General features: G+C 54.7%; 6 protein-coding genes across 6 annotated transcripts; 1 reads left to right on the top strand and 5 right to left on the bottom strand.

Annotated features, from left to right (window-relative positions):
* Positions 1 to 123: 123 nt before the first annotated feature.
* Positions 124 to 2,501, bottom strand: HER10_EVM0009438 (carboxylesterase). Its single transcript, XM_035478924.1, has 4 exons — positions 1,426 to 2,501; positions 748 to 1,372; positions 564 to 693; positions 124 to 487 (listed from the first exon to the last, which is right to left on the bottom strand). Exons 1-4 carry the CDS (start codon positions 1,772 to 1,774, stop codon positions 173 to 175), a joined length of 1,419 nt encoding a protein of 472 aa, XP_035330896.1. The 5' UTR covers positions 1,775 to 2,501; the 3' UTR covers positions 124 to 172.
* Positions 2,502 to 4,229: 1,728 nt separating this feature from the next.
* Positions 4,230 to 8,666, bottom strand: HER10_EVM0000135 (homeobox domain-containing protein). The gene is made up of 2 exons (XM_035469930.1): positions 6,825 to 8,666; positions 4,230 to 6,771 (listed from the first exon to the last, which is right to left on the bottom strand). Exons 1-2 carry the CDS (start codon positions 7,119 to 7,121, stop codon positions 5,239 to 5,241), a joined length of 1,830 nt encoding a protein of 609 aa, XP_035330341.1. The 5' UTR covers positions 7,122 to 8,666; the 3' UTR covers positions 4,230 to 5,238.
* A 111-nt stretch (positions 8,667 to 8,777) lies between these two features.
* On the bottom strand, positions 8,778 to 9,781 carry HER10_EVM0003327 (uncharacterized protein). Its single transcript, XM_035473007.1, has one exon. The coding sequence runs from the start codon at positions 9,513 to 9,515 to the stop codon at positions 9,117 to 9,119; it is 399 nt and encodes a 132-aa protein (XP_035330538.1). The 5' UTR covers positions 9,516 to 9,781; the 3' UTR covers positions 8,778 to 9,116.
* An 11,076-nt stretch (positions 9,782 to 20,857) lies between these two features.
* On the bottom strand, positions 20,858 to 22,442 carry HER10_EVM0008731 (haloacid dehalogenase-like hydrolase). Its single transcript, XM_035478241.1, has 3 exons — positions 21,975 to 22,442; positions 21,724 to 21,833; positions 20,858 to 21,457 (listed from the first exon to the last, which is right to left on the bottom strand). Exons 1-3 carry the CDS (start codon positions 22,079 to 22,081, stop codon positions 20,964 to 20,966), a joined length of 711 nt encoding a protein of 236 aa, XP_035330862.1. The 5' UTR covers positions 22,082 to 22,442; the 3' UTR covers positions 20,858 to 20,963.
* Positions 22,443 to 22,795: 353 nt separating this feature from the next.
* On the top strand, positions 22,796 to 24,511 carry HER10_EVM0005428 (uncharacterized protein; the record flags this gene model as incomplete). The annotated part of the gene is made up of 2 exons (XM_035475046.1): positions 22,796 to 22,823; positions 22,899 to 24,511. 2 exons carry the CDS (start codon positions 22,796 to 22,798, stop codon positions 24,509 to 24,511), a joined length of 1,641 nt encoding a protein of 546 aa, XP_035330668.1.
* Positions 24,512 to 24,998: 487 nt separating this feature from the next.
* Positions 24,999 to 26,093, bottom strand: HER10_EVM0004970 (uncharacterized protein; the record flags this gene model as incomplete). The annotated part of the gene is made up of 2 exons (XM_035474596.1): positions 24,999 to 25,144; positions 25,208 to 26,093. 2 exons carry the CDS (start codon positions 26,091 to 26,093, stop codon positions 24,999 to 25,001), a joined length of 1,032 nt encoding a protein of 343 aa, XP_035330633.1.
* Positions 26,094 to 26,320: the final 227 nt, after the last annotated feature.

Here is a 26,320-nt window from a genome sequence, read left to right as displayed (position 1 = left end):
TGGTTTGTTGTGAACTTGGGAGGTGGAGTTGTTCGTATAGAATATACTCGAATGAACGTACTAAATGGCCTATGTACATATCGCCAGGCAGATAAGATGTGTAGATGTCTACACAGTATGTACCTTATTTTATCCAACACGTACTGAACGCGTCGTATGAGCCAGGAAAAACTCAATTCCCAAAGATGTCGAGCCCGTGCTTAATCATCCAACTCATACCTTCCGCCCGCCAGTCGTCCGTCTCCAACACAGTGCCATTGAGGCCAAACACCACATCGCTGCCAGATGCACCGCCTTCCGTTGAGTAGGCAGGCCACTCGCCAAGACCCGGAGCGCCATTGGGATCAAGAGAGACGAAAAAGTTGACCCACGCTGCGGACATGGTCTTTGACAGCGCGGTGGCCTTCTCAGTGTAGCTTGTGCTGTTGCCTCCAAAAGGATTTACGTCGTAGCCAAGGCCGTTGAGGTTGTTGAATACGAATGCGACCTGGGTGGGGGTAAGTCTTTGCACAACAGCTGATGAACCGCGAATGTCTTTGCCACGTCACAATCAACAAACTTACCTCCTGGAAGTGAGTCGCGCCAATGTACTCTGGAACTCCATTCACGGTAACGTCGAACCGATATGCGTAAGACGGCACGCCGTTCTGGGACCATATGATGTTGGCCCTGCGCCGGAGGAAGCCGAAGAACCTACCAGAATGTCAGTACACACAGGCCTTATACCGAAGAGTCATTAGGACATACATGTCTCCGAAGAAAGCCCCGCCGCGTCTCTGCTGCAGACCCCGAGCTACGGCAATCTCCTCGCCGGGCTGAATGATGTGTGGCCACGTCTGCAAGCTCGGAATGCCGACGGCCTGGTCATCGGGGTATAGAGCCAGTGCCTCATCAACAAGCTCCTCAATGCTTTGGCCCGTGGTCTCCTCGACATTGGGAGCCATGATGCTGCGTACGGCAAACGCCATGTCCTCATCAGTGTTGATCGGTCCACCGTTCGGGCCCCTTCCCTGGCCGAATGCGGAGCCTTCATCCGAGTTGGATCCGATCAGAATGGGGACCTTTACAAAGTCTCCGCGTTCGAGCTGCGACGTCGCAAAGTCTGCAAGGAAGTCGCCATCCTTCATGGGTATGAAGCTAAAGGGTGACGTGGTTGCGTTCAGCACGGCATTGAACTCATCCAGAGGTGCTGTGCGCAGGCACTCTATCGACTCCTGAGTGCCGACAGTGGAAGCGCAAGAGGAGATGTTGCCGACAAAGAGGTCGTAGTTGGTCTGGTAGGCAGTGGAGTTGAAGCCACCGACCATGCGGGGGATGAGCCCTCCGAAGCCGGACTGGGCAGCCGCGCCTCTGAAGAGGCCGTCATCCCGTCCTTGAAAATGTTAGTCGTGAAGTATATCTCGCATGCGAATGGTGTCAACTTACCGTTGTAGGCCAGTACTTGCCCAGCGACACTCTCAGCACCTGAGCTCTCACCAAATATGACAACCTTGTCGGCGGCGCCGCCAAAGCTGGCAATGTTTTCGTTGACCCAATGCAGAGCCAGGCGCTGATCTCTGAAACCCAAGTTGGTCGCGCCAGCATCAAGGGCCTCCTTGCCACCGGGAAAGCCAAAGACGGATAGACGATAGTTCAAGCTGACCGCAACGAGGGGAGTACCCTGCTTGACACTATTCTCGACGATGAAGGAGAGGTTGTATCGCCTGTCTGCTGATCCGCCCATGTACTTATCACTGTCAGCAGTGGTTCTCGCGAAGGTCCGGCAAAAGAACATACCAAGCCGCCTCCGTGGATCCACACAGCTACGGGAAGCTGCGCGTCGGCAGCGATACCGGCTGGGCGAACAACATTGAGATACAGGCAGTCTTCCGAAGACTCATAGCCAATCATGTCGGAGCCATAACCAACGCAATGCTTTGGGTACTCGGTGGCTGTATGCGTGCCGTTCCATGCTGAGTCTAGGCCTTGGGCGATGCGGAATCGTTCAGGAGTCTAAAATGTTCAGTATGTCGCCATCAACTCAAGGTTACAGCCACCTACCTTGGCGTATGGCATTCCAAGGAAAAAGTCCTGGCCATACTCTGCGCTGTGAATGCCAGAGTAAGAGCCATTCTTTACAGTGACAACGGGACCGTTGTCTCTACCACGGATAGCGGCGGACCATACCGGCGCGGATAGGTACAGGACCGTAGCTAGGAAGTACACAAAGAAAGCCATTCTCTTTAGCAGCTGATATCGATCCGGTTGTGGCCTGGGTGTCGGCAAACGGGGAGATTGGCCATCAGGGGCCTTAGAACCCTCTTTATATCGCAACCTCTTCATGCCGAAGGAGATTGTCTACTCAGGTACTACGCCATCGCACCCCATTAGTAAAACATGGCCACGAGATTTCGTTCGACAAGGGTAGACGGCAATCAGAAACTGGGGTCTATCGGACCGACACAATTCGCTTCTCTACATGGCGAGGGGAATAGCCAACGGAGATCGAATAAGAGACGTTCGCAAGGTTGCCGGCCCTCCGTCATCGCCCCAAGTAAGTAACCAAGGCGTGAGGCACTACTTGGGCCCCGCGCCCTGGGGCCGATGCGAGTTAACGGCCAGGACTTTTTGTTGCCCAGAGACGGGACAACTCCGGGTGCTTTCTCCTCTCCGCATTAGAAAAGCAGATATGAAGAGGGTGATCGCACCAGAAGCGGTCTAGCAACTCCCCATCGAGTGGTAATGATGCCCTCTTTCGGAGTTGCTGCCACCGACCAGGGCCTTCTCCGCGTGGGTAGCAGTGGATGCCGGCTGTGGTGAACGGCAGAAGAAATCCAGTCGATTGTCGACGTGACAGGAAGCCGGTGGAGGTTGATGCGGGGAGCGGGGGGGAAACCTGGGGTGTCCCTGGGACAAGACAGAGAGCGAGATTGGCAGATTCGGGGGCGATTGGGAATGTTGAATGAACGAACATCCACCTTGGCTTACCTTGATTGGTCTTAGCTCGGGGTTCTCGATGTCTCCGATAACCCAGTCCGAGTGAGTACCTTGGTCTTTGCCTAAATGGCACGAGGGGAAAAGGAGTTCCAGCGTTCCAGTGGCAGAACGGAATGCGGAAGGCGGAAGGCTGTGTGTGTCTTGTTTTCAACGTGGTATTCGGGGCGGGTAAGCTTAGCCAAAACGTGGATTTTGGTGCTTGGTCTTAGTGTATCCGCGTGCCAGACGCAGAAACTGATCGGAATGTGAATAGGTATCGCCCGCATTCCTCGGACCATGTGGTCGAACAAAGAGCGCGCGAAGGAATGTGGATAGATCTTGAACTCAACTCAATGCGAAAGTCAAAACCCCCAAGCCTTGTCTTTGTTTCGGAGAATTAGAAAGAAGAAGAGACGTATCGAAGAAAGACGTTGCAGATCGGACGCATTCCTGCAGCGCAGTGGGCAGCGACGGGAGGTTTGACATTGTCCCTTTCCCCACACGAACCGCTTTCCCCAAAAACCCAATGCCGAGGGGGAGGGACCTTCCTCGCAAAATGACCGCTTGGGTGTCATTGGCCCAATTGACTTTCGGAAGAGTGGGGCCGATGTTCTTCAATGGAACTCTGCTGCGACCTCACCTCTCTTGACCTCACCTCTATCCATCGTCGGACGCGCTTAGTTGCGAATGTAAGGCTCTTGAAATTGATTCAAAAGCATGTGAAAGGAGCCAGCAGATAAGTGGAAGCATGTAGCATATCAACAGTATGCATTTCGTAGTCCATGGCCCCATAAGCAGGATATGAGCAGCCTTGGACGTCAAATTGGCTTACTCAAGCGCTCGCGGAGCTCACGAATGGATGCATCACATGAGTGAAGTACCTCACCTTACCTTAGTATGAGAAAGGTACGTGAATCATAGTACACTAGATTGCTCCTGCCAGTTGTGATGCCAGGGCAGTCGCGAATATTCGTTTGAAAAAATACGGCCAGCGTGTATTCACCCAGGTAACGTGACCTGCCGTTGCCGCGGGATGCCCCCGCCCCCAAAAAGTAAACAACACCACGCCGGGCATCGCGATGCAATTCTACTATGGTGCAATCACCCTCATCATCTATAACTCGCCTCCAAACACTCATTTGACAAAAAGCAATCATTCTCAAGCAATGTACCGACCAGATACGTGAAAATGGCAAATGGTTATTTAGTCAAAAATGCAAAAGTTCAGAGCTCGAACCTGCGAGGTTCGAGCTCCTATGAAACCATCACTATCAGGGCAGTTCTGTCTCAAGATTCAAGTTTCTACCAGCTGGACTACAACCCGCTCGGCTACTGCGGCTCAACGCCCGTCGACGTCCCATGTCCCACCGCGTCCGGTGGGCGAAAGGACGGGCACATCTGACCCCTTATATACCATACGACACTCATGGGAAGGCGCGATACCCTCGGTGTGGGTGGAGACTACACCGGGCAAGCGATTCCATCTGATAATCGCCAGAAGCGAACAGGGTGCCCGGTGGACTGTGCGGCAAATACTTTTTTGATTTTGGACCTCCCTAAAGGTGAAGTTCGGCGTCTCCTAACCTGAAGCTCGAGGTAGATCGCTGGAAGATGAACGCCCTATCCTATCCTTCCCATCCATCCATCTATCCAAGCCCAACCCAGCCCATCCTGCACCTCGAACTTTGCAATCCTATACGTGCTGACCTGCTCTGCGACATCCATGCAGGGTCGAGTTCTTCCCCTCACGCCGCCGCGAACACTTCAGAGGTTGATGGCATATTCCGACCCAACACGATTGAAGACACGTAACCTCGAACCATCCCACCACCTGTCCTGTGCTTCCAATGGGATATCCAGGTCCCTTTTTTCCTCCCCCACCCTCCCCAGCCACAAACAGCGCCGCCGCCAGCAGGACATAAGCCGTATGTATATCATTACATTAGGTAAAGAGATTTGTTTCTTTGGTGTATGCAGTAGGTATCATGAGAAAGGAAAATCGTTGCTGCAGACGAAGAGAGATAAACAAAAATAAGGAGAAGGAGGACCCGTGTAGTCCAAGTATAAAGGTTGTCCCGGTGAAGCGCCGATGGCCCAGTGATAAAGCAAATCGCTGTATGTACAAAGTGAAAATCCACGCAGTAGAAAAACCTGGGTAGTTGTACAGCGCCAAGTATACATGATGAGCAAGTTTTTTTGACTGCTGCGATGACAAATCGAACCCCCTCGAAACTCTACTCAGCAAGGCCGATGTAAGGTTCAAGCCACGTTTTGAACGACACCTCATTCCCCGTGGAAATCTTGTGCAGTCATGTTGGTGAACTGAAACTGTCTTGACCGTGATTGCTCGGGTGACGGCTTGACTGAGACGGATGAGGCATCCGACCAGTTGTACTCGGTGTTGCCACCGCCGTACGATGAGTAGAATGCCGGTCCCATGTTGTTGGGAGGGAATGAAGGTGTGACTGGCTGGCTTGCGCAACCGTGTGCGACATAGCTCGGGACGCTCGACGACATGTTGGGGAACTCCTGATCAAAACTGCCGAAGCTTGGGGTCGACAGCGGCTCATCGGAAACGTTGTAGTCGAACGCGGGAAACAGAGAGTTCGGCATCGTCGTCATCATGCCGGGGGTGTCTGGCGGGGTCCTCATGGTAGGGTCCATGGCATACTGCGGTACTGTCAGGCTGTTTTGCATGCTGTAGCTCTTGTCATCCTCGGCCGAGGACATGGATGAGACGGTGGTCTCACGCAAAGCTTGCTGGCTGGGGACAATTGGTGTGTTTGGGGTTGGTGGCGCTGCTGGGCTTCGCGATATCGGTGACCTTGAGGCCATCTGCAAGAGGAGGTTCTCCTGGGCACGGTCAAAGTACATTGGCGATCTCGGGCCTGAACCGGCCGGCTTTTGGATTCCCCTCGGGAAGTTTCCTGTCGCGGATGCAACGCGGCGCATCGGACTAGGTGCCTCCATACGTCTGGGCATCTCGATGCCGGTCTTCGGGCCCGAGAAGTTGTAGGACTGGCTGCGCACGCAGCTGACGAGGGCAGCGGGCCTCTTGGAGTTTCTTCTGCTGGCAATGTCGATGGTCGAGCCAGACTTGAATCGGAAGTCTGGTGTGGAGATTTCGGGAGGGGAGCGAGACATTGACTGGGGAGAGAACTGATCAAATTTGTCGAGATCCTCGCTTTGCATTTGCTCCTGCTTGACGTTGATCGGAATGGGGCTAGTCATGCCGGTAGCCAGGCCGTGCGGGAAAGAAGCGAAAGACTCGTCCATGTCGCTTGCGCTCAGGTGGTAAGACGAGAACGAAGAGGCACTAGTTGACTCGGGAAGCTGTGTCGTCAAGTACTGGCTGGGAATCGAAAGAGTCAAGTGGTTAGGTGTTTGTTGGATGACCTCTGAAGGCATGGGTGCCGAGAAATCGCAGGGTGTCTGGCCAGAGTAGAATTGATCGGGACCAAGGGAGTAGCCGATGTTGAGATCCTGGTGCTGGAAAGAGTTGGATGAGTCGGGCGAGGCGTATTCTGAATCCGGCTCTTGCGTAACGACCTGCGGCTGCTCAAATGTGGGCTCTGGGGTCTGAGTTCCTTCCGCCGAGGGTGATGCTTCGCTAACAGACGACGCGTCGGTTGATACGTGAACGGGTGGGAATGGAGCAGCAGACGGGCGAAGGTCGTCGTCGTGGTCGTGGAAGGACTCCTTGATAGTCTCGGAGCTTGTGGACGTCTCGGTGGCCTGTTCAGACTTGCGGCGAGCCTCATTTTCCTGTGTTCTCTTCTCCTGCTTCGCCTTTGCTCGCCGATTCTGGAACCAGTTCTACAATCTGTCAGTGGATATATTTCGGGAAACCAGGCTGAAGGGGAAAGTACATTAATCCTCGCAATGTCCACCCTCATCTCTTCGGCAAGCTGCTTCTTCAAGCTGCTGTTGGGCTTGTTGTTCTTCTGGAATTCCCTTTCAAGCTTGTCGACCTCATCCTTGGCAAGTCTCGGTTTGGATTCGGTAGCCTTTCCTCCGGCTGATGGGTACAGGCCCCGGCTCATCATTGCCTGTTGCTGTCGTAGCATTTCCATGTAGTCACTCTGATACAGAGGTGCTCCGGGGAAAGGAGTGCTGAAGCCATAATCGTATGCTGACGCAGTCTGGTAGTTTGGGTAGAACGCCATAGCTACTGATGTGACAAAGTTGGCTAAGCTCGAGGGTAGACCGCTCAACGGGGGGGCTCGGTGGTTAACACGATGGCGACGGTAACGAATGTGTGCAGAGCGAGTGTAGAACCAGTGTAATAACGGGGATAGGCATGCGTATTATGTTCTCGGCAGTGTTTAGACGCCGCAGGACCAAGTCTTCAGAACCAGAGAGTTGAGTGAAAGAGTGACTGAGGTCAGAGGGCTGAGAGCCTGGTGATATTAAGAGAGATGTGAAGAGAGAGCGTGGGTGTGTGAGAGAGGCGCGGGAATCGGAACAGCAGATCGAGGGGAGCTTGTCTGCTTTTAGATCGAATGGGGAACGACAAGCGGGATGAGGAAGGGTCAGGCAGGGCCGCGCAGAGGTGAGACAGCAAGGTCTGCTCAAGTCCTCCAAGGTCTTGAGGGCGAGATAGTCGATCTGTCTAGGCAAGGGCCTGTAGGCGCACAGACGAGGCTTGACGAGAGAGAAAGGGCACAAAAAACAATGACAGGAGGAGTGGGAAGAAGGAGTGACGGGAGAGGAGGGGGGTGAGAGGCGGAAGATGTATTGATGTGTCTTGTCGACCCATCATCACAGAGCGAGAGCGCTGAGAGAGTGTGTGCGTGTGCGTGTGCAAGCCGACGTGGGTGTAAGTCGCGCGGTACTGTGTAGGTAGGCGCTGGGGTGGCGGCAGGGCATGGGCGAGCAGCAAGAAGGGGGGCCCTCTCTCGTCGTCCACCGGGTACCCCCCCCCCCCTTGGCAGTAAGAAGATCATATTTGGGTGGAGGTATCGGGAGACCAAGGGAGCAAGGGGGTCAACTCTCTTGACTCTCGGGCCCTGGGAGGAAGAGAAAGGGGAGGGTCATGGAGGGTCTCTAGGGGCCAGGGCAGGGCAGACAAGGCAAGCCAGCAAAGCTAAGGTAAGGTAAGGTAAGCAAAGCAGCGGAGAGACAGGAAAGGACAGGACATGACAGGGCTCGAGCCGCGGTCAGTTGTGCATAAGGCACAGACTGTGTATGTATCCATACGGGTAGACTGTGCTGAGCTATGCAGGTAGACCCAGACCAAACCTTGGGCCTTGGGATGAGGATGAGGATGAGGACGAGGATGAGGTGCCGCGGGAGAAGCGGACGTGGCCGGCGCTGAGCGAGGGGACAAGCAGGCTGTGAGAGTGAGAGTTAAAGTGAGAGGAGAGCCTATGTGTGGATGAGGGTGTATCCATGTCAGCACAGCGCCTGCGCGAGTGTGAAAGAGAGGGGGGGAGGAAACTACACTACATGTCGAGGATGGATTTGAGTGACATTGGGGGATTTGTGCAGTGAGCAGCGGCATCAGCAGCTGGACTCCTCCGAGTCTCCGACTCCAGCTTGGAGTATGTATGAGTGCGTGCATGAGTGCGTGAGTGAGTGCGAGGGCGAGGACACAGGACGGACAGGAGCAGGGTGGTAGGATGGTTGCACCCACCTGAGCGAACCTGAATTGAAAGTGAACCCTTCACATCCACCGGGCATCCACACGTCCCATTCGCAACCCATCCCATCTCATCCCACACCCCCTAGTTCAGAATCCTGGCCCCCCCGGCCCCGGCGTCAGTCCCGACCCCTGCTCCATGAAGCGTCTTTGCGTCCCTGGGTTTGGACGACGCCCCCATGTCGGTTGGTGCCACACTAAAAACTTTGGACTCGACTCCCCTGCTCTGGGCTGAAGATAGGCCCGGCAGGCGTGGACTTGGACGTGTATCCGTCGACTACGCGGGCGAGGCCTCTCGGTGATGAACGATGGCACTTGTCAAAGCCCAGGAGTTTGTACCGTCCGTGACAAGGCCAATAACTGACAGACTGACTGACACGGCAGTGACAAACCGCCAAAAAGGACGAGAACAAGACATTACAGAATGACGAGTCAATGCGCTATCAACCATAGGAGCAGTACACCGTACAGAGAACGGCAGGACTGAGGCCGCGTAGAAAACGAGATGAGCATGGCATAACTAAACAATCGAGCGTTGATGTAGTGTATAGAGAGAGAGTCGGTACTTTGACGGGCAAACGGACAGCATCCCGTCGGCTTCGAAGGGGCTCTCGAAAAGTGGCGAGAATGTGACCGAAAGGGACAGGCAGTGTATCGGCTTGACTCGACTCAACCCGAAGCCGGAAGGGGTGACGACGAGAGGGCAGTTGAAGAAGTGGTTCAGGTTGTGGAGGGTAGAATTGCAGAAAAGAAGACGACGAGACAGGCGGGGCAGGTCAAGCCGGACAGTCACGACGATCCCAATGGCATCATCTGATCCGAAGAGGCGAAGATAGCTGAAGTCTGTGCTGCGTCGATGAGTGTTACTGTTTGTACCGAGAAGTGTGTGTGTGTGTGTGAGTGAGTATGTCTTGTCCATCGTCTGTGACGGGCAAAGATAAAATGAAGCGTAGGAAGAAACTTCGGATGAGCTCGCACCAGACACAAGCTACAGGGTCATGGTGTTTATGCCGCTGCGGCGTGTAATTTGCCGCGTTGCACTTGCGCAGACAGCAGGCGCTACTCTGTACACTGGTTTCTCTGGGCGGTGGAAGAAGCGTTTTGTTGGAGCTAAAACAACAGGATAGAGCGCAGAGAGAGGGGCAAAAATGTTTTCTGAGAGGGGGACGGGCGCGGACGGCTTAGTTAGTTGCCGGGTCGAGTTGACAAGTCCGGCTCTTGCTTAGTGCTCACTAGACGATTGGTAAGATGAGAGTTGGCGCGATGCTCCAGCTCCAAAGCCTGAGAAGTCAAGGAGTACAAAGTAGAGGCTCTCCCTTCCCCCTTTCTCACCTTGGTTTCCGCAACTGCTCGTTTGAGTACCTCGGTGATGACCAGTGACGGTAAACGTCAAGCACATGGATGAACTATGACCGACAAGATGAAGGAGGTATGCAAAAAAAGAGAGCGACTGAGAAAGAGAGTGGACTGGAGGCATTGAGATGAGGCCGCAAAGGTGTGTTGAGAGGAAAGGTACCAATACAGAGTAAAGTAAGGTACTTGCAGATGCCTGAGTGTAAGGGAAGGTAAGGTACCTTAGCTGTGTCCGGAGCACTTGACAGACTAAAGTACGGATAGTAATTAATTACGAGGACGCATAGACCATAGTGCTATCCGTTCCTGTCTTATGTCAGCACCTTCCCCCGCTGACACACGTGTTGGTCGGGGATGATGGAAAAGATACCTGAGACTTTGTCTCCTGCCTTAGGTAATTCAATGTCAGAACATCAGGTTGGAAGCCCAGGTCATGTGGTTTGTCTTCAGGGCAAGGAGGTATCCGTATGGAGCACATGGAGCACATGGAGCACAGAGTACGTATACAGACAAGGTACCTTATGGAATACCTCCACTCCACTTGGAGCTTCCTCCCCCACCTTCGTCCCCCTTGGTCTACTGCACCTCACTCTGCCTGTCCCGGCGCCCATCTCCACCGACAGGCTAGACAGTGTGGCATTGATTGACACGACCAAGCATCACACGGACCATTTGGATAAACAAGACGAGAGACCAACGAGAAGAGACATAGCGACTGTCTAATTGCACGCACTATCCGCCGTGCCCGGTCGAGAGACAGTGCTCAGGACTGTGCGGCCTGTCTACGACCACTTCCCAACCGTCAACGACATTACCTACAGTAATCTATCGACAAGGCGAGGGCCTCACTCTCTTCCTACCTAGCCTCGCCCCAACTCCAAGGGGGAAACAAAACTGAGGGAGAGAGGAGATTTACATCAAGGGACGCATAGGATCCATCAATAACCCACCAGATCGAGATCCATCATCATCCCATACGACACGACACGACACGACACCTCACGAGCATACGCGCCTGCTATGGCCTCGTCTTCTTGGATTTGTTTGGTTCCGCTTCAGCTCAGCTGTGCCGGCGGCCTACCTTGCCCGAGCCATGGAAGCAGAAAAAAACCACACGGACTCGTTGGCGCATCTCGTGCTGAGCTCCCCGGAAGCCTGTGCAACACTGCAAAGTGCAAGCTACGAGTCTAGAGAAAGGGAATCCCTTCCAGAGGAACGTCGACGGCAAGGTTCAGGTGCATTTGCCGCAAAGTTGCGGCCCCACTGAAGAAAGTGTGGCAGGTTGAACTTATCAAGGTACACTTGCCGTGACTGGCTTTTCCACTGCATTTCGCACTCCCAACATGGAAATCGACAATCTGAAAGGAATGGGAGCTGCGGGCTGATACCTACCTTTTCCCCTACGGATACGGATACCTTGCAGTCGGCTTTCAGCTTCAGAAGGTGCTTACACCACGACCCGCAGCACGGCACTTCAAGAAACACCAACCCTGCGCCTTTCTGAACAGATGGGATGCCAGCCCAAGATACAGACTACGGAGTACACCTTTACTGCTACACTACTACGTACGGACACACACCATGATAGCGCTCTTTGACAGTTCTTTGCTCCCTCGACTTTCGATGACAAGTTCATGCGTTCGAGTTTGGTAGCCCTCTTGAGCTTGGGCCGTCACGTCACTTGCCATCGTCATTTCTGCAAAATGAACCACCCAAGTCGGCTTCTTCGCCCTCTCACAACCTACAGACCGACTGCCTATTCAGCAATCCGAGCAGCCTCACCACCACCCAATCCTTGCTGCCACTGCCGCCGCCCCCCTCTACCCACACGGATCGACAGCCTACTTTCTTCTTCTACGCCGCAGATGGCGGCTTTGCGGTATCCGGCTCTACCTATCCTTGGCCTCCCCACGGGCTCGCTCGTGGTTTGCGGCTTTGCTCTGAAAGCCTGCGATAGTGGATAATTACGTCGCTCTCTGTCTCGGGTTATTGCAAATCCCCATCTGCCTTGGATATGCAGAGTACAGACACACTTGTCAGGCAGCGTGCAGGACAATCGCAGGTCTCAGTCGGGTGCCAGCCGCCAACATCGTCGACATCTTGGTCCGAGGTCGACATGGACGGGCTACCACCGATCGCCAGGAACGGTACTGACTAGAGCCATGTCACAGCAACACATGCCCGGTGCGCCACTGCGACCTCAGTCCGCGTCCACTCAGCCGTCCACTTCCCGCCCGTGTTACGACGGCACCCAAAGCACCAAAGCAAAACCACGACACCGGATCAGAATACACCAACCATATCTGGCCAACTGAGCAATCATCTTTTGCCGTCCCAACCTGGTTTGGTCAGCCTGCCAGCCCATCCTGTCCAATCCGAGCCCATTCAATCACATCCGTCCGAACCTGAGCACCGCTGGTGCATATCTCACCCGGGGCGCCTGGAAGGTGCCTCCCGCGCAATCGTCAGAGCAGACGGCAGTCATCGTCAGTCGTGCCTCTCTCTTGCTTGCTCCCAGCGGCCTGCTTGCTGTGAGGATACATGACTGCCCATGCTGCCACGCGACGAATGGAGCAACCATTGCGACCATTCCCGGCCGCTGAGGCCCGCCGCTGCGCAGACCGACTGTCGCTTTTGTCTGCCTTTTGCTGCTCCAAGGCCGGGCCTGGACAAAAGGAGAGCAGAGACGGCGATGAATTGGGACGAGTTGCTTTGGGGCCCTCCTCTTTACTGACCCTTTCCGACATCTGCCCCGGTCAGACTGCCAGAATAGGCCGCTGCGATTCGTGGGTGCAAGCGGCCCCTGTCGTTTTGCTGTCGCCTGCCCCTTGAGCCCGGCCGCGCTAACGCAGCTCAACGACGCCAAAATCGCGTCGGTTTTTTTTTTTTTCTCTTCCCTCTTGGGCTTACCTACTGGGGACTGGAGGCTTTCGCAGTCTCGCAGCACGTCGCTCGCTGTGATCAACTGACAGAATGGTGGGGTGCCTCGCTGTCCCACGCTTTCCCGATTCTGCTCAGCGACTCCCAAAACGCAACGCTGCGATGCAAGTCTGGGGCAGCCACTGCAGCTGCCGCATCGCCAACCTCGGAAAGAGGAACGTCTGACAGTTACTTTGGGTTGGCCTGCCTGCGAAGATCACCACCTCATCCGCTGCCGGAAAACTACCAGTACCAAAGGGGCAACTTCATCACCACCAGGCGTCACCGTCTCCATCCTTACAGGACATCAACCAGCCCAGACATGTGGCCGAAGACGCCCAGGGCAGACGCCGGTTCCCTTACTCCAGGTACCAGCCGCTGCTCCCGCAGGCTAGTACAATGGGCCCCCACCCGTTTTCCGCTCGTCTCACTCGGCAACGCGTTGGTTCGCCAGGTCGCCGAACCTTGACAAGTTGACAATGGGCGAGCCGCAAGCCTATTCCTTTTTTGGCCGAGATCCAGAAGAGGAGAGACAACTCACTCTCAACGCTGTTGACTTGTAACTGGTAGTTACTGGTCTACCGCTGCTGCACAACAAAGGAGACGCGATGCACTGATGTGGCCCTCTGGCCAAAGCAACTGTCACCGGCATGCACACATGGTTTTCCACGTCAGATCTGTGTGCGGTATCCGCACATAGCTTATAATATGCTGGGTTTGGATACACAATCATCACTTGTTCGGCTTTCGCACTGTCTGCCACAACCCGTCGTTTTCCTCGAGAAATGGACTGCTGCGACAGCATTTGTGGGTGGGCCCATCAGAACTCCGAAAGACAGGGCAAGGACGCTCCGCGGTCTGTAGAACTGGCATCCATGCACCCATGCTGTATCCGTACGGGTCAAGGAGACATCGGCCCATCAACTAACATGGAGGGAAATCGTCGTGCGGTGTACCGCGTGTTCGGCGTTAACCCAACCTGGCTTTGTTGCCTCCTACGAGGTACGGAGCATGTACGGAGCATGTACGGAGTACGGAGTACTGCTCGCGGATTGTGGTCGGAGCCCGTTGTACGAATACTTACTTATCACACTGTGTCTGACTTGTCTTGACCTGCAGCGGAACACCTTTCTTCTTCCCCGCGAACTAGGCGTACCGCCGGATGCACACGTTGGACGCTCTTCTATATCTGCCGTCTGTCGTCAGGATCACAACGACCGATTAACCCATGCCCTTGCGCTGGTCAGAGAGCGAAACGGGCTGAAGAATCAGCCAATGGATGTAGACTTGCAGCTTCAGCTCCAGCTCCTCCTTCGCATGATTTTTACCTACGGTATGCTTGGGCTGCTGGCTTGGTCAAGAAAGAAAAAATTACTCTCGGCCGTACGAGACGGACGGGAGCATGGTCAGGTGTGGTTCCATCACGGCGCCGTTGCAGCAGAGGACAAATATACATCTGGGAATGGCACAAGAACTTTCAACTACACAGTCACATAACGTACCAAGCCTTTGGGAACGTAAATGGCGTCTCTTGTGCACAGTTGAAGCAATCGCCATGGGGTCCCTCGCCGTCGATCCTCAGCCAGCAGTAGCCCGGACAAGGCCGTGAGGACGAAGGGCCAGCCAGCGAGGCCGGGGGAGCGGGCAACGGCTTTCATTCCATATTCAGATGTAGCGTCTTTACGCTACGGGAAGTTTTCCCTCGAAGATTTCCGCGCCTTTGGTCTGAAGCTAGCCGGGTTTCATTTCTCATCGAAAATTCATGGTCCCTTGACAATTGGTGGTTCGATCGGGTTCTCAAACCAGACGCTGGGGACATATCCACGTTCTGGGCAGCGACCCTTTCTCTAGATTGCTCGACAGCAATGGATGGGTCATCACTTGAGCCGACACCGCCGCAGGACCGATGCAGGGGTGCAAGTGACGAAGACACGCGAGCTACTATTCCTGGAACTGGTCTCGTAATATGGGAAAGAGAAATCTGCGAAAAGTCCGCGATGCTCACGGAATTTGTGTGCTGGGGATACACAACTGTGTACAACGATGTCAAGGCCACTTATCAAGCTTCGTGGTCACTCGAAAGCGACGTAGGCTTGATTCAGGAGTTGCTTTCGGAAACCTCCGTTACCATGCACTTGGACATCAAGGCATTCCAATACCGAGCATGGATATTTAGCCTGACCGAGATACTACGATTTCCTTCACTGACAGCCCAGACGGCGCAATCTGAAGTCACATCGCGCTTTCCAAGCATCTATCCAAAAAGCGGCTGATCCCAGGCATCCCAGACCAAGTACCAGAGCGCAGACGTGCGGTTGGCCGCTTTCCACTGGGTGACAGTGCTAAGTCAAACGAGGCGCGCAAACCTAGGCCCGCCACAAGCCTCGTTCATGGGATTTTCTTAAGATGTGCACGTTATAGGACCCCCCTTGCCTAGAAACAATCGTCCTAGGGATCAGTTATGCAGTACGCACACATCACAACGCCGCATCTTCTCACATTATCATGTCAGGAAACGAGGCCACGAACATCAGCTACACTGAAAATGTCGCCGTCATTGCGCAGATTGTCAAGTGTGATCGGGCTTCAGCCCACCTTTCGCCCACTTCAGCCTACGCTGCCCAACTATCTTGGCTCACTACCCCGGGACATGTTCGCCATGGTATCGTGTATGGCGATCAGCTAGGAATCTTGGATGGCAGATTGGGCGTTCATCTCTTGCTCGATACAGTTTGACACTGTCCGGGAGAGAAGTTCCCCGGAGAGGCGCGGCGCCTCTTTCTGTCGATCTCTTGAACTCGTCTGTGGCAATCACCAAGTCATCGTCGCCTTCACTCTTCACCCCGTCTTTTCACAGGGAATACTGCGTGCAAGTTGCAACGCCTACAAGACCAAAGTTTGGGACCGAGGCAGTCATTACAAGTCAAACGGAAGATCGTTGGATATGATTCAGCTGGTCCGCACCCCCGTCAAATCATGCACAGATTCGATGCGGGCGAATTGGATTCATTCGGGCCGCCAACCGTGCCAAGCCAGCAGACAGCAATGACCAAAAGTCGCACAATTCGCCTTGTCATGCTTGACAACTTGGACGTTCCAGGCCACACTCTCATCAAGAACTTCTTCCGCGATCTCGGTCTCACTGGGCCTAGATTGTGCACACAGTGAAGTGCGGAAGACGGGATGCACTGCGACACAGGGCCAGAACATACACGCGGCAGCACACCTAGCCAGACTGTGGTGTGGGGGCGTCTCCGGACCATCGCTCATCCGTGGGCGTTGTAACCTCACCACTGAAGCCGCTTCGCGATTCTTTAAGGTGGACCCTCTACATACGGAGTACTACCTAGCCCCAAGACATCGTTGGCCGTCCTTGATGTCTAGCCAATGCTGCACCTGAGTCCCGTTGGAGGGCGGAGGCTGGAATTCACGAGATGCGATTGGCGGCAGTGGACGACAGAAAGCAAGGCAACGCAGGTGCAACGATTGGAGGCGGAATTTCATGTCCTCAACAAAGCCTTTTCAGCAGGGTCGATTCGATTGATTCGCCTTCAGTATCAAGCGATGCATGGCCCTGCGAAGGGCTGGGGGCCCAGAACGATTCGTCGACATGTCACCCTTCGGGCAAAGGGCAAGTTCAGTCTACGATGTTGCGCGAATTCATCAGACACGCCGCTTTTCAGCGGTCTTCGGGGCAAGGCGGGACATGAGGACAACGGCGCCGAACGGTGTATGGCGTTTCCTGGAGAGCGGAACGCTTGTAAAGCTAGCAAAGCGGAAAGAAGATGTTGTCTCACTTCGTCCCAGATACTTGGCACCTTTGTCCGTGCTGATTGGGCGGCCTACGACTGTCAGTCTTAGTCTTTGCTACAGCACGCTTATCACGCATCACGTCGGCGTTTGACGAGTAACTCTAGCCTCTACGGAGTACTGCGAAGCAGTGCTCTCCTGACGTTGCGCTATGGCTAGAGCGATCTGAAGATCCAACCCTTGCTCGCTGGCTCGGAAAGACTCGCTGATGCCAATGTCTTCACGTCGAATTGCCAAGCAAAGATGGACCGGATCAGTATCACCGGCCGGAGGAGCTCGAACAGACAATGACAGGCCGATGAGCGGCGAAGCGAGGGTATTGTATAACGATGCCGGATCGATCATCTCACCGTCTTTTCACCGACGCCTGTTGCACAAGTCTGTTTTCTCAGCATAAGCTATGTGCAATATACGAATTTTATCCGTAATCCTCTTTCTTTCTCCCCTTGTCGAACTTGGTGATGGTTTGCCGAAGTAGGTACTTCTCCCGGCGGCTCTCAAACGCCATACTGGATCAGGCTGCGCCTCAAGAAGTCGATGTAATCTGCTCGTCAGACATCTACCCGTCGTTCCACTCTGACTATTTGACGAGCCCTCCCCCGGAGATGATATTCGGCAAGGAAGACATACGGAGTACCATGTGGACTGGATGAGTTCCGAGTGTAACCACTTCTATTTTAGTGTCTCCTTGCAAGGACGAAGAACCCGACGCCGTGGATGAAGTTCAAGTTGTTCGCGGAGAGCGACTAACTGCGGAGTACGATTAATCGGCTCGCCATCGCTCAAGCTTCCAACCGTCCAACGCAGGAAAAATGGACGACAGATGCCCACCATATGGTACCGAGCCGGCATGGAAAGCTACCTTCTGGAACGCGGGAAACGAGAGAGGATGCAATTGCCTAGTCTAGTATCGAAGACGCCGGCGGTTGACGCCAGTGTCGAAGGCGTGACGCCAGCAAACACCACGGAACATCCGCGCAACACACAAAAATACCAAGCGACTGAGATAGCGTGCAGGAAGACTTCCACAACGACTAGAGGAGTCATGGCCATGCATGGCTCCAACATGCACACGGGAGATGAAGCTTTTTCTCCCTCTTCCCTTTCACGATATGCACAATAAAGGGGTTCGGTATCCCTCCAACCTTGACTCCGGACAGCGGGCACTGGAAGAGAGATGTGATTACAGACGGCCTCTTGCGGTAACATCGCCGCAGGAAACCCCCAAGAATCGATTTTTCTTTATGGCTACGAGTATTCGAGTTTATTAAAACGCAATGACGATATACGAGGCAGAGAGTGGCTTGGTTAATCAACAGATGGATAGTGGCATCCATGATCCAGATCCTGATCAACTTTTTTTTTCTGCTCCAACGTCCAAGGTGGAAACAGCGGCAAGCGGGAGATTGGGATCAAAATCGGGCCCTGGCGGCCACGTGCGGTGCCGACAGTGACGACTGACGAGATGGATGAGGTGCTGGCCCTGCCCCTGCATTGTGGAGGGGGCCAAGGACAAGGAGTCTGCGAGGGCTCGTTTTTGTTCCTTCACAAGTTCACAACCAGGCATGGGATGATGGGGGCACGGGGACAGCATGCCGGATTTTGTGCCCCTTCGTTATGCGCACAAGCCGCAGGCCCATGCTTCTCATTAAACTCGACCAAGGGTCCTCGTCACGGCCGTAGTAAAGGAACCCGTGGAGGACGCGTGCGACGCAGACAACACTTGCATTCGACTGGGCTGGTGCGTGCTCTAGTTTCCACACATTTTACTTGTACGGACAGTACCCCATCTCTGCGACGACACAATTTCCTTCTCGCTCGCTAAACTGAGCACAGCCTCACGACATGGCCAGCTCGAGTCAGTCTTGTTCAGTCCGCTACCGAGTACCGAACCGGTGCAAACAATGCGGATACTGCCGGACGACGTCTACCGTGTTGGAAGCTTTGGAACCTTTCTCTGAAGTTCTGGGGACAGGTGGATGCCGGATGCTAAACGCGCGAAAATAGAGGCCGTCGCCGGGAAGCAAACACCAGATGCCCCCCCTTTTTTTTCCTTTCCTTTGACAGCCGCGCGGTTTTGCCTGCCGGCCCGATGACCTGCGTCCTGTGGGTCGGCGGCCTTCGCTCGCCAGCTTACACTACTCGAGCGCTCCAACGCCATTCGGAGCTGTCACCGTCAAAGGACTCGCTACCCAGGGAGGCATGAGATGTATTCCGTGTTTCAATCTCCTCATGAATTGTCTCGTGGTGACAACTATGCTCAAAATGAGATTGCTGTCATCCCTTCCGGTGTTCTGCTAGCGCGCCGCCTCAACGATATGGAGATGTCGCTCAACTGACCCGGCCCTTCGTGTACCTGCAGCATCAAAGACGGTTCAAAAGTTAACATCATACTAAGCCTGGAGGCTGTCCACATCAGCCCTCCACCTGATGGTTTCGAGAATGACATTTTCGCGCGCGAAGCCTATGTTGGCTTAGCTTTCCATGTTCCTGCATTCGCCCATACGAAAAGCTGGCGTCCGCTGTGTTACATGTCGGAATCACATCGTCGGACGCCTGCTTATTTCATTTTTTGTGGATGGCTGCGCTGTCAGCAAACAAACCCCGCCTGGGTTCCTGTACCGACGAAGATACACTCGTCGTCTCTGCCTCGCCTAGACATTGAGTGTACAGCTGTCTCGGCATCATCCGCTAGATTATCTCTGTAGTTGATCGTACCTGCAGCCACCGGTAATCTTGCTTTGCCCATGAGCAAACAAGGCATCGACACTTACAACTGTGCTGTGTCAGGAGGAGGGAGGAATCCTTCCGCTGCTGTGCTACCCCTTTTTCACCAAGTACAACGTCCCGAGGAGTATTGATAGACGACCTTGTTCCACTCAACGGGATACACATGTTCACTACTTGGAGCGACACACCCACGGCTCAAGCACGAAGATCTCCGAAGTTGTCTGCAAGATGTCGAATTCTAATTCGCCTCGCAAGCTTGTCTAAAGTTGGTGCCCTGAGAGAGCAGAGCGCACACACATCCCTACACACACACACAGCCTGCAAGCAGCCAGGTCCGTCAGCATGAAGCTCCGAAGCTGACAGGTGATATTGGTGCTTTCGGGACCTTGCAGCTCCGAATTACGAAAGGTGGCCACAGACCGGTGTAGTTTGCCATTGTGATACCTTAGACCGCAGCGGGTTTGTTCGTTATGCAAAGTTACGCCACATCCACGGTCTCGGGACCGCTCCGCTCAGCTCTGCAAAGACCAAGATAGGTCAACGAGAGACCAGTGTACCGGATACGCTCGGCAAGCTCGCTCTCTCAGACTCTCTCGTATACGGGCTCCTTTTTCGTGAAACGACCGCGGGCTTTTGCGGTTGCGGGTTGCTTTTTTGTCTATCCAGATGCGGTGCATCGACCGGGCTGAGACCTCTTAACATTGCTTTTTCCCCCTCTTGCTTCCAAGGTCGCGAGATCGCAGCAATCACCCGTGGTTGGGGGGTAGGGCCCCGAGCAACATGGGACAATGACGAGACAAGACGCGGAGGTATTGCAAATGTGTGCTCGATCTTTCCTGCACCTTGAGCTAGATCATCGTCGAAGCAAGGTACTTTGTGATAGCCCCTCCAACACTCCCGCGTTTGTAGGCGAAATCAATGGAGCGGCGGCCAGAGGAGTTGAAGTCAGGGACTCACCTGACTCGGCTGAAGGAGGGTATTCTTGGATCCTGGGGTTGCACATGTCGAGTACACGACGTACGGCGGGACTTTGTCTCCAAGGCTAAAGACATTGTCTTGGGTCCTTTGAGGTACCTTAACTCGGTTCGGCACACGCCTCCCTGGTGAAGGTAGACGGATGATGATGTTTGTTTTGTTGTTGCACTGGGGCTGCTGCCCCGGATCAAAATAAACATCACGGATCTCACGCGACACAGCTTATTAGGGATCTTCAGGCTTGGGGAAAAGAGGACTCCGTTTCGAGAACTATTTCTCATCTGAATCCAACGAGTGCTCCCTCGATGAGACGACGGCGGGGAAAGAAGATTAGTTTGTGTTTGCCCTTTCTCGCGCACTGGCCGGTTGATAGGTTTTGCCGTTCATCCTCTGTCTCCTTTACTCCCTTGTATGGGGCTTCGAGGACTGATTTGGCTCCAAGGGCCAAGGGAACGGTGAAAAGCGTACGATGTTGTCATACTAAAGTCTATACAGGCCAAGTCTATTCTTGCTCTATCGATTCATTAGCAGAGCCTCCATTCCTCACGCCAGAGTAGTCAGTCAGCTGTAGACAACTACACTAAGGCTTCGAAACGAGGGCGTCCGTAAACTCCAGCGTGACGACACCGTCGCGACTCTCCACGACCTTGACAGAATCGAGGTCTCTGACGATCCAATCGGGTTCCGCGTCCACGACCTGCTCAACGGTGTGGCTCGTGACGAGGCCCAGCACCTTACACCCAGCCTCCTTACCGGCTCTGATGCCGGCGGGGCTGTCCTCGAGAACGAGCACCTGCTTGGACGCGTCTTCCAGGCCGAGCTTCGCGCGGCCGATGCGGTAGCAGGTCGGGTCCGGCTTACCGTTCTCGACGGACTCGGCGGTGACGAGGTGTTGAGGCTGCGGCAGCTTGAGCGCGTCGAGCCACCCGCCCACAAGGGGTTCCGTCCCCGAGGTGACGATGGCCCAGGGAGCCGACTTCGCGATGAGGGCGTCGAGGAGTGCCCTTGCCCCAGGGATCTCGACGGCGTCTCCCCCGTAGAGTTTCGGGAGGCGGCCTTCCATCTCACGCGTGTCTGTTCATCTCCTGTTAGCCTTTTCTTCGCGAACCCCTGAGTTCATCACCGTCTCATCTCCCCCCCTTGCGTCATGTAGGTGAGCATGCATGAAAAAAAGTTGGGGAAACCTGACAGACGGCGCGCCGGTGAGTCGTGTTTAGGTAGGTGAAGCAAGGCAAGGGGGGAAATCGGAATCAGGAACAGGAACAGGAACCAAAAACGCGAGATCAGACAAAACAGAGATCTGAGATTTTTTTTGGGGTGTGTAGAGGTAAGGTACTCACACTCCCAATTTGCTTTTTCAGGGGCGAGAATCTTCAAGATGTCGATGCTACGACGGCCGTGCGAGGTCTCGAGGATGACTTCGGGCGCGACTCCTATTTCGTTGCCGACGCTGCAAGGGAGAAGAGAAAGGCCGGTGTTAGTGGGGTTTTTGAGAGATGAGATGAGAGAGAGAGGGTGACCCCTCATGCAAGGGATGCATGGTGATGATGATGCTGATGAACCGGTGGAGTGAGTTTGTTGGTTTCCTTACGTGTGCCAGTGCTTCACGACGGCCTCTGTTGAGTCGATGATGGTGCCGTCCATGTCGAAGAGGAAGCCATCAAAGGTGATGCGTTGTGGAGGGGCCGTGTACGACATGGTTGACTCTGGTAGACAGGGTAAGCGGTTATCCCTCTGATGTGAGTTGTGGGTGTGTACCTGAAGAGATGAATGTTTTATATGTTCGATTTATGTTTATGGTCTTTGATGTGGTCTAAGATGGATAGTGAAGATAAAATTATTGTATTCAAGAGTCTAGTTGAGATTACGAGTTGAAGTTGAGTGAGATATGACTCTGAATGGATCGTTGAAGTTCCGAGTCGGCAACGACAACCTTGGTAATCCGCCTTTGACCAGCCCGCTATTTGAGCTGCGGCATCTTTCCAGCGGCCAAAAACCCCGAGATGGGCATTTCTGTCCACCGGAAGGGCCCCCTTCTGACGCTGCGGCAGCGGCACCGCGGCAGCGCTGAGCGTCTGTGATCCACCGGTTCCAGCACGCCTTTTTTTTTCTACCCATCGACTTTTTCTTTCTTATGTCAGCCGTCGCGGGGCAAAGCTGACCATGGCGGGGCTCCTTCATTGGGATTAGCGTCAGGCGGTGAGGATATCTTGGTGGGGAGCGATAGCGATAGCAGGAGCGGTGTGGACTGGCAGAACCCGACCTCCCACTAAATTTTTGAAAGTTGCTACTGCAAGGACTGGGCGAAGCGCCAGGAAAGTTTTGCGGCGGTCGAGGGTAGCAAAGTATCAATCGAAGCTCACCCCAGTACAACAAAAATCTTGCCAAAAGTCACCTTGGCCAGATATCACGATGGCTGGCTCAATTAACAAACCCAAGAGTATGTGACTGTATCCTCTGAATTGCTCAATGTATTTTTATGTTGTTCTCTTTTTGACTAACAGCATCTTTGCAGAGCCAAAGTCCAAGAGGACGACGGTCCGCCTCCGCCACAAGATCGAGAAGAAATCGGCGGCGAAGCAGAGGAAAGACAGAAAGAAGGCCAAGCAGAACCCGGAATGGCGCACCAAGCTCAAGAAGGACCCGGGTATCCCGAACCTGTTCCCCTACAAGGAGAAGATCCTCGAGGAGATTGAGGAGAACAAGCTGCGCAAGCAGGAGGAGAACCAGAAGCGTCGCGAGATGGCGAAGGCCGCCAAGACGGGCGCCACCGTCGCCGGTGCGACCGGCCAGCAGGTCGACGTGGCCGACGACGACATGATGGTCGAGGACGACGATGAGGAGGAGGACGACGGCGACGACTCGAACCCCATGGCCGCCCTCCTGCGCAGCGCGAGGGCCGCCGCCGAGACGTACGAAAAGGAGCTGCGCGACGACGATGACGACGAGATGGACTCGGACGACGACTCGGGCGACGACTCTGACGCGCCCGCCGAGATCCCCGTCGGCAACGCCACCTCCCGCAAGGCCTTTGACAAGGTCTTCAAGAACGTTGTCGAGCAGGCCGACGTCATCCTCTACGTCCTCGACGCCCGCGACCCGGAATCCACCCGCTCCCGCGACGTCGAGCGCAGCGTCATGGCCGCTGCCAGCGGCGGCAAGCGCCTCATCCTCGTCGTCAACAAGATCGATCTTGTGCCCCCCAAGGTCCTCAAGGACTGGCTCGTCCACCTCCGCCGCTCCTTCCCGACCCTGCCCTTGCGCGCCTCCAACCCGGCGCCCAACGCCCACACCTTCAACCACAAGGAGCTCACCGTCCAAAAGACGTCGTCCGACCTCTTCCGCGCCCTCAAGTCCTACGCCGCCAGCAAGCAGCTCAAGCGCGCCGTCTCCGTCGGCGTCATCGGCTACCCCAACGTCGGCAAGTCCTCCGTCATCAACGCCCTCCTCGGCCGTCTCTCCGGCGGCCGCGGCGCCTCAAAGGCCTGCCCCGCCGGCGCCGAGGCCGGCGTCACCACGAGCATCCGCGCCGTCAAGATCGACAGCAAGCTCACCCTCCTCGACTCCCCCGGTATTGTCTTCCCCTCCGCCAAGAACGCCTCCACGTCGGGCCTCGTCTCCCTCAAGAACGCGACGGACGCCCACGCCCACCTCGTCCTCCTCAACGCCGTCCCGCCCAAGAACATCGAGGACCCCATCCCGGCCGTCACCCTCCTCCTCCGCCGCCTCGCCGCCTCCCCCGACCTGCTGCAGAAGCTGACCGACGCCTACGACCTGCCGACGCTGCTGCCCAGCCGCGCCGACGGCGACATCACGACCGATTTCCTGGTGCAGGTCGCGCGGAAGCGCGGCCGTCTGGGACGCGGCGGTATCCCCAACATCAACGCCGCCGCCATGACCGTCGTCACCGACTGGCGCGACGGCCGCATCCAGGGCTGGGTCGAGGCGCCTGTCCTCGCTGTCCAGAGCGATGCCCAGGGCGCCGCGCCTGCTGCTCCCGTCGCTGACGACGTTGCTGCCGCGGACCAGAAGACTATTGTCACGGAGTGGGCCAAGGAGTTCGACCTCGGTGATTTGTTCAGTGGTCTTGCTGCTGCTGGCGATGAGGATGAGGCGATGGAGCAATAAGGGGTGGTATAGTAATGGAGAGAACATAGTGGGAGAAGACGGAGGAGTACATGATATCAAAAGAGAAAGTGGAGAGATGCTGTGTTCCCATTTCTTGGGTTTTGACTCCCTCATGAAGAGCCTGGCTGGCTGTTAGATTCCTCATTTTATTTCACATGGCGTTTATTGGGGCGGTCCAAGGGAAAAATAAAAGTAAAGAATGGCGATTTAGCCCATTATCCTCGTTCAAGTCTGCACATACACCTTCACCCGGATTGTCTCTTGCTTTCATTTGATTTGGCCCTTATAGGATTATAGACGATTCTGCCATCCCGAGCGACCTCCTGCTTTCCATCCGTCCAACGACATCTAAAGGCGTGCATTCAGATGGCGATCCACAAGAGGGCCATGATGCAATACCAAATCACAGCTCAGCAGTCGAGAACCTCGCGCTTGGTGGTTGATTTGCTGAAATTCGTAGCCATGGCAATCTCAGTCTCCCGCGGTATCAATTGAAGACCAAATTCATCGGGACACGGTTGTGCTCCCTGAAAGTTGCGTAAGCCAAGTAGGGCTGGCCCTCAGACCACTTGGGTTCCATCTCAACCCAAGGGAAGTCGGCTTTTTTAACCTTATCTGAAGTGTCCCAGTAGTCTGGATATCAGTAAGGGCTTCCATGATTAATCAACCGGCTAAAAGGATAATTGGATCACTAACCAGAGTAGAACCACAGTCGCCTCAAGATGATGAAATGCATCCAATTCTCTCCGATTTTGATGTGCTTTAGCTGGACCCAACGCTTGAAGTCTGAAGTCATCCAAGATCGCAACACGTCTAAAAGATCGCCGACCATCATGTCTGGCTTCTTTCCAGCTAGCTTCTGAAGAACCATGCACTCCACAGAGGGATTTGGGCTGTCGCTCTCCGGAAGCTTCTTCAGTAGCGTCAGTAACTTTGTGACCCGCTGTCCACCAGCCATCCATGCTCTGAATGCAGTCTTCAGATCACTCCGTGTGAGAACAAGCGATGAATTCTGCGGTGTAACTGGCTTCGGGGTGGCGACGACTTTGGAGGTCTGCTGAGACTGGGGCGTAACCGCAAGTGTTGATGGTCCCTCATGGGCAGATGCTTCTACCTCTGTGGCAGTAGACTTCGCTAGTCTCTCACTCATTGACGTGTCTGGATTTGGGCTTGCCCGGCTCTCAGATACCGTAGCTACCGTAGCTGTCGACTTCAGTACCTCGGTTGTGATGGGCGTCTTTGACTGTGGTGCCGACTCGCTGGTGTCAGGTTGGAGGCTCACAATGCCCGTGATGATGGAATTCTCGCTATAGTCGAGAATTCTGTCAATCATAGCGTGAACTTGCTGGCGAGATCCGTGAAATGCGAAAGTCTCATCCGAAAGGTGGTCGATCACGGGCTTGCCAAGGCGTCTGGTGTTGCTGACATTGACGGTGACGTCTCCAGAGTCGTCGGTATTCAAGGCGACATCGAGGCGTCCGAAGACGGGCTTGACGTTTTCCGGGGCAGATGACGATAATTTGATTCGCTTGGCCGGTGGTTGCGAGAGTGCCTCAGCAGCAGACTCGCTGTCACCCTCCATCCTTAGTCACTCTATGGATGAAGTGTCAGTAAATCAGACGATGGAAGGTCCACTTTGGAAGGGCAAACCTGGGAAGGAGATTGACTTTGGATAGTTGCGTAATATGGGTGTTGATTTGGGTGGGTTGTGGGGAAGAAGAGGGTGGTGAAGGTGAAGGCTGAATATTGTAGGAAGGGACGGCCGAGGCGCTTGCTCCTCCTTTGGGAATGCATTCACCGAGTGGTGTC

The sequence above is a fragment of the Colletotrichum scovillei genome (assembly GCF_011075155.1).
Source record: "Colletotrichum scovillei strain TJNH1 chromosome Unknown Contig00008, whole genome shotgun sequence".
Lineage (NCBI taxonomy): Eukaryota > Fungi > Ascomycota > Sordariomycetes > Glomerellales > Glomerellaceae > Colletotrichum > Colletotrichum scovillei.
Note: the sequence above shows the minus strand (reverse complement) of the source record. Positions and strands in the feature narration are given on the sequence as shown.